This window comes from Elaeis guineensis, chromosome 11 (genome assembly GCF_000442705.2).
Source record: "Elaeis guineensis isolate ETL-2024a chromosome 11, EG11, whole genome shotgun sequence".
In the NCBI taxonomy this organism is placed as follows: domain Eukaryota; kingdom Viridiplantae; phylum Streptophyta; class Magnoliopsida; order Arecales; family Arecaceae; genus Elaeis; species Elaeis guineensis.
This window is the reverse complement of record NC_026003.2, coordinates 118740682-118754095: the sequence shown is the minus strand read 5'-3', so window position 1 is coordinate 118754095 and position 13414 is coordinate 118740682. Positions and strand designations below refer to the sequence as shown.

Genomic DNA, 13414 nt, shown 5'->3' with positions numbered 1-13414 from the left:
TCCCCCCATGAGCAAGCTTTTAAGAGAAGGGGTTCCAACAATTGAACCCGAGCACTGTTGGCACATCACACTAACTCCTTTTATTTTTTTTTCTCTTTTTTTATTTTTATTTTGTTTGTCCAGCAGCTTTACATGCCTCTTTACCATGTTCAGTGGTGATCTACCTCATATCAATTGGTGGATATATTAACACCTTTTGAACACAACTCTTTGCAACCATCAATTACATGAAAATAAATAAACAAATAAATTGCATTTTACAAAAAAAATTGTCATCCTAGAATTACATTAGGGCCGTGGTAATAATGGAATGGGGAAGAATTTAGAATCAGAGTGCCCACAAAAAATACTCCTGATTATCCCACTCAAATTACATGATTAAATGCCATTCGCAACACAGACGGTGAAACAGCTTAGAGCTTGGATGGCTACCTACACTGCATTGCACTGGTTCACATCACTGCTGCCTCATTTTAACCAATCTATCCAAATGCAAGGAAGTGGATGAAGAACAGAATTTTTGTATATCCTTACACTCTTGAAGCTGTACATGTCAAAGGGACTGATCCTGTTAACCAATCCCCAAGCTTGGTGCAAAAAAGCCGACGCACAGAAATCCCTGAGTCTAGTACTTGATCACATGATGTCGTAGCCAAAGCTCGTACATTACCATGTGGAATGCATCATAACGAACTGGAGGTGAATGCCACTCAAAGTGTTTTTGAACCTGATAACATATTAAATATATATTCAGAAGAAACAAAGGGAAGACATCTAGCGCTTGTATTTGCTGTTGGGATCACAAGTTTAGAGTTTTTTTTTTTTTGGGGGGGGGGGGGGGTGGGGGGAGGAGGGGAACCAGAGGAATTCCAAATTACTGGTTGCCCATAATCTCATATTTTATCAATGGTTATGTTTTTAATGTAGTAGCATTCGAATCAAATTACTAGAAAATCACATTAGATACTTCTACATGCTATGTTTATTGTTCAACATAGGAAGAAATCTATAATGTTCCCCTAGTACATGTCCCACAAGAAATTAAACAATGAATAAATATCTGTCCAATTGCATGACAAATTTTATTGGGAAGAACTTCAGCTGGAACTTTTCTACAATGAGTCTCAGCTATTAGTGTCACATCAAAAATTAACATAGATGATTACCTGGGGTCTGTGCCCCTATGACAGTGATCTTGACCATCCAGGTGAGGATCTCCTCGTAGACTTTGGTACATGTGTCCATGTAGGTGCTTGGTTTTGGTTCTTAAGTTCCAAACAAACTTCAAACCATGAGCATGGATATTAGCAAGACTCATCATCCTAGACTTCTACATATTAGTTATAAACAGTGTTAATTTTTTTAAAACATGTTTATAGCTATGTTACTTTAAAAAAGAGAAAAGGTTTCATATCTTAATATTTTACTTCCAAATCCTTTTACAGACTTGCTCACCTCTCTACGCCAGTACACACCAGGGTCAACACCATATACCATAATACAGACAGAATGAGCCCTTGACCAGCATAGGTATGACACAGAATATGTTAGTCTTTGCCACAGGATATGATCAGTATTTGCTACAGATGGCTTAGGATACTAATGGGAATTTGTTACTTCTCATCTACCATGTATTATATCAAAGCACCATATCAAGTAGAATATAAAAGTCAGTATTTGATATACACATATTCTGCCTACTACAGGACCAATAAAAGACTAGAGCATGACACAGTGAAAAATGCAGACTTGCACTATAACAGTTATATATGAAATTAATTATTAAGTCAAACAATTTATGAATCTTGACTACCACTAATTATGCATAGCATATAGTAACTTACCTTAACTAAAGACTTATGTAGTGCAATAAATTCTTCATGAGATATGGCCTTGAGAATAGACTTCAGCTGGTAGACATCACTCTCCTTGAGAATGAGAGAGAACTTGTGCCAGTCAAGGATGTCATTGAATGGCAAGTCATAGTAATTAGATAAAATTACTGAAAAGAACGAGAAAAAGAGCACTCATCAGCAAAATGCAACAGAAAGTAGGAAATCTAAGAATAGTAGTATACTTTAAAACATAGTACTTTCAAGAGAGCTAGTAATTTGTCATAAATGATAAAACTTTCCCACAATTCTATGACAAAACTTTCCTTGACAATATATATATATATATTACCACCCAGAAGACATTTAAAGATGAGGCTCTAACCAGGAATACATCCATAGTGAATGGAGTCAGCTATTCGAGCACTATTAACCTGGGAGCCACCTGGACAAATGCAGAACTTAGTCTTGTAAAAACGCTTTTGATATACCAACTCTCCTATAGCTCTGCTTATGCGATTATTGCTGATAGCAAGCTCTGTGTCATTCTCCCATACACGTGCTAAAATAACTCTTATCTTAGAATTCCGATGTCCAGCCCAAAATCCAAGTACTGTCCTGATGATCACTTAAAAAATGATTTATTAGAGAAGAAATTGTGCCAAGACATGGTCCAAAATTACACATTATCGGAAGGCACAAAACAGAATAATCAAAAGACATAACAAGATTCCATTCAACCACATTTATATCATGGAAGCTATGCAATAAGAGGTGGCTCATTTCACAAAAAAAACAAAAGTATAAAATAAATAAATAAATAAAAACTTCATATTATAGAAGAAAACAATGAACAGATTAACCAAAAAAATATGTGATGGCACTGTCTGAAATTATAAGTGCATCCTCACAAGTCACATACATGATGAACTAAAAGATGCAAGACCATTGACCATCCTAATCATACTTACATAATGGAAGCTATAAATCAGAGATATTTCATCTCTGAAAAATGATTTCAGATTGCTAGACAAAAAGACATTCAGCTTCATGGATCAATATAGTCTTCTGTAGAACTAGGTCAGAATATTTTTCAGATTATGGACATTAAACTGGCACCGAGCCGTAAATTTAAAAGTTATAGTATAGAGTAATTTTCAGTTGAAATAATCAGCTGCCATACATGCATTATCTGGAAACAAAATACAGGCAATCCGTAAGGAGAAATATGTTCTCAATGTTAGAGATACCAGTGTTCACTTACCATCATTTCCTTCTTTTTGAATTATGTTTTTAACATGAAGTTCCTGTGGAGAGCAACCATCAATCATCAATGCATCATAGAAATGATAGAATCACATGATAACGCTTGTGGGATTAGCAATAAGCAAAAGAGTGACAGGCAATTGATCGATTTTACATAAAAATTGTTAAATCAAATACAGAGATTCTTTTATGAACTGCTCACATGATTTAGATTATAAGATGTTATCCCGCTGAAAATCAATTAAACATTTAGAGATACACATCATCGATATAACAGAATTACTATTGTGTATGGAAGGTCTCAAATAAATGTCTCTATGCTAGAGCAACAAGGAAAACAATTAAGAAATATTGTAACCTGTTCTCAATATCATTTCCTCCTGCTGGAAGGGCAAATGGCTGCAGTACTTGAGGAAGAGCTACATCCTTGTGCGGGATATATCCAACATCATAACTTGGTGAACAGACAACTCGGATGGAATTCTTTATAAGAAATGGAAGCCCTTCAAATGCCCTCACACCAACATCATGGCAGGTAACAAGGAAGTGATCTGCACCCAATGTCCTATTCCAATAAGGGTATTTGCTTATCAAGCCTTCAACATAATTCTGAACTATCATTGTCATATTCTCATATGATATGCCCTGCACAATCGAAAGTATATTACATTCAAAAAGATGTCAACACTTCAATCAAATAGCAATTCAAAAAGAAGAAACAAAAATAAGAGAAGAAAAGATTAAGAAACAAAAATAGAGAAGAACGAGACAACCATGGTCAATGCTGCATCTGGCCAGTCCACCAATCCTATCAACCGGCCACTAGTATTTTTGATCTTTTAGTCTTGTGGGGTATGGAGTACATAGCATTCTCTTGATTTATGTTAGACCAAGTTTGGGCTTAAAAGGAGATTGAGAAGATGTACTATAATAGTTTTTGCTGAAACAAATTCTGCTTCTTCCCACTCTTTTCCCCTTTTCACCATATTTTTTTTCACTTTTAGAAGATCATTCTTTAACCCAAAGCCTAAGGAGTTGTCTCCAAAGCATGTTTCACTTGAAGAGCAGAGAATGTACAGTAGCGACCATACCATAGCCTCCAAAAATTAAAGAACTTATGAGCCATATATGGAAAAGCTTAAAATATTGTGTATTATGCATGTGCCAATCAAAGTCTGACTTGCTGCACATTGCCATGCTGATACTTGGGATGCATCAGTATTAAAAGATACTTAAGTCAATAAAAAGATTTGCAAGTTGCATCCTATAATGTTTGCAAAGCATTTCTGTCCTGATCATGCCTTCTCCAACTATTTGGGATCATCTTCATAAATCCTTAATTTTCAAAGCATTTCTGCCCTGATCATGCCTGAATAATTCCATTATTTCCATCTCTTGGAGAAGCTGTGCATTTTTTTCACAAAAATGAGCCCATGGAACTGGCTGGATAATTTCTTCAACTCAAATCGCTTATAGTCATAAAAACAATATCATTTTAGTAGGAAGTGTTAAGAAAGAATTCGAGAACACTTGAAGTGCAATCTGCAGGGAGTTCAATTGTGTATGATTCTCTATAAGCAAACCAGTATTATGTAGCGTAATTATCATATTCCACTGATGTGATGGCTAAGAGCTTCCTTGAGATTTCATATACACTGGAAGCATCAATGAGTGAGACTGCCTTCCCGTTGAAATGAGCTATTACAGCCAACTTATCTTTTGTCACCGGGTGATAGTCTACACTCCACAACTTGCTCAGACATCTCGATCCAAGTCTCACCAAAACTCAATCTCCACCACCTGACATGACAACTTCTGTTCGGTGGGCCAAGCATTGCTCATGTCCTGATCAAATTCCTCCTTCAAGACTGCTTCACTATCCTAGCACATTAATGAAACACCAACCAAACAGCAATAACTCATAACCCCCTCCCTCATCATCTTGGCTGGAACTCCCAAAGTTTTTGACTTTTCTTGAAGCAGATAACGACTAGAAACTCTTATCGAATCAAATACATCTGACAACATGTGCGTGAGCAATTTGACTATTTAGGCATATATGTGTATATGTAACTAAATGCAAACCCGAGAAAAAGGAAAAAAGAAAGAATGATGAAATCCATCATTTATTACATAAGATTTCAAGATTTAGAAACCGCGAATATGGCCAAAATTAGAACAAAAAGAAGAAAAGAGGGAAATTTCAAGAACTCTACCTTCCCTCTCATCTTGTGAGGGGAAATCGGGATGAAGAAGAGGTGCGCCTGATCAGGATCATCGGTGCGGAACCGGCTCTCCCGGATGTTCTGGAAGAAGTACCCCTCGCTAGCGTACTTCCCCGTGAGCTTCCTCGGCGTCTGGTAGTAGGTGTTGGGATCCCCCTCCGGGTATATAAAGACCTTAAATTTCCTCTCCATCTCGGCGTAGTTCCTCCGAAACACCTCCGGCGAGTGGTAGACCGTCGGCGACGAGGGGAGATCCGAGGGTTCCCCAACGCCGGGATCTCCGTCGAAGGAGACACCAGGGGAGGATCTGGAGGAAGAGGAGAGGTGGGAGGGGTATCGGGGGGAAGAGCGGAGGGATCGGAGTGAGAAGAAGGCGAAGGAGATCAGAGTTAGGGCGGCGAGCGTGAGGAGGGAGCGCTGGATAGAGCAGGCGGGCAGGGAAGAGGGCTTTCCCGCCATTCTCGCCGGAAAATCTCGTCGGACGGAGTTTTTCCGGCGGGAGGGATCGGCCGGAACGGGAGTGGGGAGCTGGGGAAAGTCTGGGGAGAGTACGAAGGGAGGGCTGATGGATGCGCAATTGACTCTATTCCCTGCGACCGTCCGCACGAACTCTTTCTAAGGTAATAAAAAAATGCTCTGCGGGTAAAAAGATGCCAACATCGTTAAATGTTAAATAAGAATCTTAACGACCTTATAAATTCCTAATGGCGATTCTGAGCCTCTTATCATGTTATATCCAAAGCCCACATGCAGGATGACCGTTGTTTAATAATTACTCAAGTGTAACAGCTGTCATATAATAGGAAAATTAGCATCATCAATTATCTTCAATGTTATTTGAATCAATAAATTTTAAGTTTATATTTTTTGTGGTTGAAAAGAATCCTTTCTTTTATTAATTATAAAAGCTCCAATTCCCCACATATTTTGGTTGATAATGATGTTTAAGTGCGAAGGTTGACAGGCAATGGTCGACCGTGCAAGCATTTTGAAGACTTGTAGGGAGAAGGCGGTGGAGACTTGTACCCTCTTTTTTTTTTTTTTTTTTTTTTTTTTTTTTTTTTTCTTTTTCTTTTCTTTTCTTTTCTTTTCTTTTAACAAATCTAGAAGAATACTGTGCATTTACATAGAGATCAAATCTTATTAAACATGGTCGTACAACAAAGAATAAACAAGAAAAGAATTCTTCGAAATTACAGAAGTGGATTCAGCTTCCGTCTACAAATGCACTCTGTATGATAAAAGATGGGTAAGGAAACAAAAATCAGATCATACAAAATGCGGTCCGTCGGAACAATCCTGCTTCATCCATTACGAAGGCGGTGGGGACTTGTAAGAACATGCCTGCTCTTTTCTGAAGACTTGAGAAGGGAGGGCTGCCTCCTGAGCCAAGGGACTCGGTCTTGGGTCTATGTGGTTCGCGAGTATTATTTTTATTTATTTTTATTTTATTTTATTTTTTGATAACCGGATTCACTAGCATTATTGTATATAGGCCGTGTTTGGTAGGCTGACAATTTAATATGATAATTATCTAATATATTTTTTGTATGATAATTCATATTATCTTGGCAACTCAAATTATCTTTAAGACAATCTGAATTGCCTTGAAGAGAGGTGGTTGAATAAAATAATCTATAAAAAAAATCACATTTAATCCATTGCCCTCCCCCTCATCCTCTATATGCATCTCGAGCCCGCGGTTCTTCCATCTTCTTTTGTCTGCCTATGACTGTTATCCCCTATCACCCCCTTCGTGGCTCCTTCATACATATTTCCACCAACTCCACAGTTCCACACATGCCCGCCCCCTCCCCACCCCTCGATGCCCGAGGTTTCTCACGACTCTCAACCCATCATTTCTCCACATCATTACCATATCCGCATCACTGTCGTTACTGCTCATCAAAAAAAAAACATCAAAACAAAATTATTAAGAATATTTTAAAATTTTAAGTTTATATTACTGATAATTTGATTGTCATACCAAATATGTCAATTAAGATTTTCAATAATTTTATTATAATATTATTTATATGTATCAAATATAATAATCAATATTATTGATAATTTAATGATGATAATCTATTTTTAAAATATTTCATATCATCTTCTAAAATTATGTGATAATGCACCAAATACAATCACAAGGATATATCAAATGGGGATGGGTCGCCTACTACAATGTTCAATGTTGTCGTTGCATCCCGTTCATTAACTCATGACATTGGTTGGTCTTTTAATCTCGCTTGCATTCTGAAAGTTTTTTTTTTGAAAAAAAGGGGTCGTCCGCCAATCTGATGGTCGTGATATGTTTCCAAGCTATGATGGAACAAGAAAACTGTCCAAACAATGAAAATGTGACCATGAACCGGCAAAGGAGTGATTTCACAGGTACATAGATAAATCAGAACTGTAGGCTTCATGGTACCAACATTTTTAAAAGATTGGATTTGTTTAAATGGTCTTTTGTAATTTTTGAGGGGAAAAAAAAAAATATAGAGGACTATATTAAATATTGCGGCTATTTTTTCTTATCAAAATTTATTACTAGCATTAATTGGTGATTACATGATAAAAACTATTTAAATAGATAATTACATGACCGATTGATGATGATCCGATATATAAAAATTTTTATTTTAATGATAAAATATATGAATGATGAAATGACGTATGGGAGATGAGATGGTACATGCTATGAATTTTTTTGCTTAAAAATATCTAATCACCAAATACCATATCATTATCCAAGTACATAAATTATATTTTTAATTCTCTAAATTGCACATATGTTTTTATATGATATATAAGTAATGACATGATATTAGATAATTAGAAATTTTTGAATAGAAACTTTTACAACATATGATGGATCATCACCTATATGTCATATTATCATTCATATATCACAACATCAAAATAAAAATTTTCATCTGATATGCTACGTCATCACTCACATATCATGATATCACTAATCGGCCATGCAATCATCTATCTAAGTGGTTTCTACCATATAATTGACCATATAATTATCGAATAAGGCTAACATAAACTTCTAGTGTGATAAAGTTATCGGTTATGAAAGATAATATTAAAATAATTGAAAAAAAAAGATCAAATTTTAACTTTTAAAGTTTTGACATTTATTAAAAATCTGTTGTAAACTTAAGATTATAAGTGTAATCAATTCAATTTAATACATAGTGCAGTAACTCTACTTTTTCACTTTTCCCTTTCCTACAGAGGCACATCATACAATTAAGGTCACATTTTGTAAAGAACAACAACTTAGGACTCATTTGATTGGCGTATGATAAATTACAGGATAATCTAATAATTTTTAAAAATTATTTATTTAAAAAATAATTATAAAAAAAATAATTTTTATTATTATTGGTTGATGAAAAAATTACTTCGAAAAATGATACTAGAAAGAGAATACAACATTTGGTTGGAGGTAAATCTATATAGGAATATGATCAAATTTATAAATATATTCTTTAATATAGAATAATTTTTTAATACTAGAATTGCATTGTCATTTTCAATTAGTTTTTATATAATGACTATAATCATATAGCCCTTTACATAATGTCATTTCTATCTTAATTTTTTTGCAAAAGCTCTCTATTGAATATATTTGAAAAGATATCAATCAAATTCAGTGATTACATATGCAGCTTTATTAGAGATATTTTTATCGAGTATGGATTACCATCACTTTTGAATTTATCAAATATCAATCTCCCATGATATTTGTTTTATATTCTCTCTCTGAAAAATAAGCATGGAGCCCATCATTTTTTTTACCATCTCTCTCTTTCTTTTTTTTTTATATCAAATATTTGTTTTATATTCATTCTTTCATGCCAGATTACTCCCAACCAAATGGATCCTAATAGAAATGGAATAAATGCTGGTACTTAATGTTCTTGTAGGGGAAGAAATGGAAATTTGAAGCCTCAACATGTGCAATTGTTCTAGGAGATAGAGGTAATATGAGAAATTCTTTGTGCATCGCAGGTAGTTTAGAAAATCCAACGTAAAGTGCACTATTTTATCCCATTGGTCTACGTAGCCATCACTTTTCAACGCATATTTAATGCCTATAATTTTACTTTTTCATTTAAAATTTTGAATGATGAAAATGTCCCTGTTCTTCAAAAAAATTATGACATCCTGCATCCAGAAAGTCATAATTTTTATCCGTAAAATGTCATAATATAATGCAGAATGTCATAATATACACAGGATATCACAATTTTTTTCAAACAATAAAGATATTTTCATCATTTAAATTTTTTTTAAAAAAAATAAAGCTACAGTCATTAAATGCACGTTGGAAAGTGGTCGGACAAAAATATCCCTTCCATATTGTAACATCCTGAGCTAAATTATGATTTCGTATGTATACGAAAACATAATATGCCACAGTATGTCATAACTTTTTTACACAGGATGTCATAATACGATGCAGGATGTCATAATATGCCATAAGATGTCATAATTTTTTTTAAAGAGCAGGGATATTTTTGTCATCAAAAATTTTTAAGTAAAAAAAAGAACTATAGACATTAAATGCATGTTGAAAAATGATGACTATATGTACCAATCGAATAAGATAGTGCACTCAATGTCGAATTTTCTGCACCATGCGCGGTGCACAAAAAATTTCACGAGGTACTAAACAATTTGGGCCGCCATTCCAATTGCCAAATCTCTGATGAAGTCATCCTGAAGTCACAGACTAAGAGAAGTACTAGACGGAAATGGTGCTGTGTCTATTCCAGTTGATTAAGACCAGGGTGGTCTTCTTCCGTTTTCATACTGAGGTAGCAAAGTTGGAGAAGTAAACTCTTAAGTAATAATGTGTGGCTTGTCGGAAAGCTTCTCGATCGGTTGGGTAAGTAATGTTGAATGGTCTAACCAATACTTTGTCATCAATAAGAGGCCGATGGATGTAATACATGAGGTAAGATGAAAAGCAAGTAAGATACAGGTCCAAGGAACATTATTTTCTTATAACACCTCACATTGACCATTTGTTTGAGATGATGTGAGAAAGACCATGGCACATGGACCTAAAGAGGCACATGATCAAAGGGGTCTACAATGACCAATAATACAATATATATCCCTAACTGCTTAGATTAGCTGCTACGAAATAGGGCAACTGTTAAATTATACAATAATGACACCCATCTAGGGCATCTAATTGATGCCATGTTCTTCCTTTGTGATATGGATATGCTTCTAGTTCCTCGACTAAAAGAAAAGAAGAGGAAAGAAAATGAAAAGCCAAGAAAATCGAAGTAAAGTTGTACTATTTTTGGCTAAGCTGGACTAGCTAACGCGGCATCAGGGATGCCACAAGAAAATTCTTAAGAATAAATGTTATATATGCACACTTGTCATGCAATTTTTTAGATACTTTCAAGAAGATGACTAATATTGAGAAAAGAATATGTTGATCAGTTTAAGGAGAAGCAAGGTCCTTTAAATTTGATGTTAAGAAACAGGTTCTTACCCATGGTTAGAACCAATATACAGTTGCTACTTTTATTGGATATAATTAAATTGGCTCCCACTGTCACCAAACTCCTGTTTATCCCATCTTCCATTTTCTGTCTGATGGGTAATATAATTTATGCCCGTGCATCTATTTTCCATAAATTTTCACCTAAAGGCTCAAACATAACATTAACAAGCTTGCCACCAGTTTATTAGCATGTTTAAGATATGTTATATAGATATATAGTCATTTTTGTTTGTTAATCAACATGGAAAAAAATTATGCTACCTCGAAAAAAAAGACCGGATAATGACTGCATCATGAAGACAAAATAATCTGAAAAGATAATCATATATCAAAAGAATTTTCTAACTAGATAGTCAGATGTCAGAGAGAATATGCACTGCAAAAAAGTCTTCATCTATTACCTTTTTCCCTTCACTGGCAGGTACCTGAGGAGTTCAAACTCCTATGGTCGTGTTAACCGCCGTCCCATGCATCCATGGTTCTACCTACCTCTACCAATTCATGAGCTACCCATAAGAAGATTGAAAAATGTGCTGCAATGTGTTTTGCAAAGAAAAATAGCCGTGTTCATATTCTATGTGATGTCTAATGAATTGGTAATTTATTAGAATTCGTTTTCTTCTCCTTGCGTGTGACGTTTTAAGGAATTTGTTCATCTACCCCTTAAAAACACTTGACCCATATTAAAAACACAGAAAAAACACTAGCACTTAATTCTCATGCAGGATCTCGGTGGAAGACGTCCATCTATATGGGGTTTTCTCTGTGAGATAAGGAGCAGACAGTAGATTGATTTCCAATGTTAAATGAAGAGCACCGTGGCATAATAATGGACCGAAAAATCTCCAGCCTACCCTAAGGTGAATTCTTTGTTCAGCAATTTTGAAAATGGAAGGCAGTTTCAAATGATAGACCCACTATTATTGTTTTCGGTCATTCGTCAAGCCAATGATAGGATGACAGTCTCTGAGGATTATCGTTGACAAACTCCCCTCAGAAATGAGGTTGGCAGTCGTCTATGTTCTGCCAGTCCAAATGTTTTAAACCTAACCATAATTTATTTTTCATCATATGTTGAATTCGTTAGTTCATGAACATATTAAGAAAAACACCATTTTATGGTCTTCAATCATGTCATGGATGGTCTAAATTGATCAGTCTTTCTTACTATCTGAGGTGGCCATGGACCAGTAAGCAAAATGGCGTGGAGGTTGGCTGCCTCTACTATTATAAACATTGTTGGGTGAAGAGCTAAACAAATTATAAAAGGCAATGATAATTTGCATATTAGCGACTTCAAGAAAGGATTAGGCTGATTATGAGAGCATCTGATTTCTTTTTCTACGTTTTATACATTCACTCGCTCTGCAAATGTCCAGATGATCACCTCCCAAAGATCAAGGAGCTTGAATATTGACAGAGCGAGGATGGAACTGAAGGTGAAGGGTTGGTCATATATATCAACAAGTTGGTAACTTGGCAGGCATACTCCTTATTAGCCAGGGCTATTTGATAGCCACTAAGAAAATGAGTTAACACCATCAGATAACTGGTAAATTCATGGAGACATTCCTGTTTTCAGGTTTTGTGAAGACCAAGTAGTCTTTTTTCAAAGGGACACTGAGTTCAATACACCCAAAAAAGGGAGAAGAAATACTTTCTTGTCATTGTAACACTTTTGAGCAACTAAATAACAAACCCAATTCAAACTGAATTTGTACTCTTTGTTTGTAATAGAACTGAAGGTGGCGGGGTACTGGCCGTATCAACAAGTTGGCAACTTGGCAGGAATATTTGATAGCCGCTGAGAAAATAAGTCAAGACCACCAAATAACAGGTAAGTTTCATGGATACGTTGTTACTGTTTTCAGGTTTTGTGAAAATCAAGTAGCCCTTTTTCAAAGGGGAACTGAGTTCAATAATACACCAAAAGAAGAAACACTTTTGAGCAACTAAATAACAAACCCAATTCAAACTGAATTTAGTGCTCTTTGTTTGTAATAGAACTGAAGGTAGAGGGGTGGTTATATCAACAAGTTGGCTACTTGGCAGGAATATTCTTTATTAGGGCTATTTGATAACCACTAAGAAAATAAGTTAACACCATCAGATAACAGGTGAGTTTCACGGAGACGTTGTTACTGTTTTCAGGTTTTGGGAAAACTTAGTCTGGGAACTGAGTTCAATACACCAAAAGAAGGGAGAAGAAACACTTTCTTATCATTGTGACACTTTTGAGCAACTAAATAACAAATTCAATGCAACCGAATTAGTACTCTTTGTTTGTAATAGAACTAAAGATGGAAGGGTAGTCGTATCAATAAGTTGGCAACTTGGCAGGAATACTTCTTATTAGGTCTATTTGGCAGCAACTAAGAAAATGAGTTAACACTACCAGAACATAGGTTATAAGTGTTAGGATTTGACGCTTTGAGATTTAGCTCACATTGAGCCCACAGCAAGGTTTGCGGCGAAAAATGAAGTCCAAGGAGATCAAGATCATCCCAAACGGAGCTCGGATGGAAGAGATACGAGCTTTTAAAATCGGC

At 35.4% G+C, this 13414-nt stretch overlaps 1 protein-coding gene across 2 annotated transcripts; it reads right to left on the bottom strand.

The window, feature by feature from the left end:
• Positions 1-161: 161 nt before the first annotated feature.
• LOC105053836 (probable glycosyltransferase At5g03795) lies at positions 162-5932 on the bottom strand. 2 transcript variants are annotated; one of them, XM_010935144.4, is made up of 5 exons: positions 5315-5924; positions 3457-3743; positions 2218-2450; positions 1845-2002; positions 162-727 (listed from the first exon to the last, which is right to left on the bottom strand). In XM_010935144.4, the coding sequence occupies exons 1-5, from the start codon at positions 5780-5782 to the stop codon at positions 626-628; spliced, it is 1248 nt and encodes a 415-aa protein (XP_010933446.1). In that variant the 5' UTR covers positions 5783-5924; the 3' UTR covers positions 162-625. The 2 variants fall into 2 exon arrangements, with proteins under 2 accessions (XP_010933446.1, XP_073102098.1); XM_073245997.1 differs by lacking the exon at positions 162-727 and adding an exon at positions 965-1282 and having other exon boundaries at positions 5315-5932.
• Between the last annotated feature and the right edge of the window lie 7482 nt (positions 5933-13414).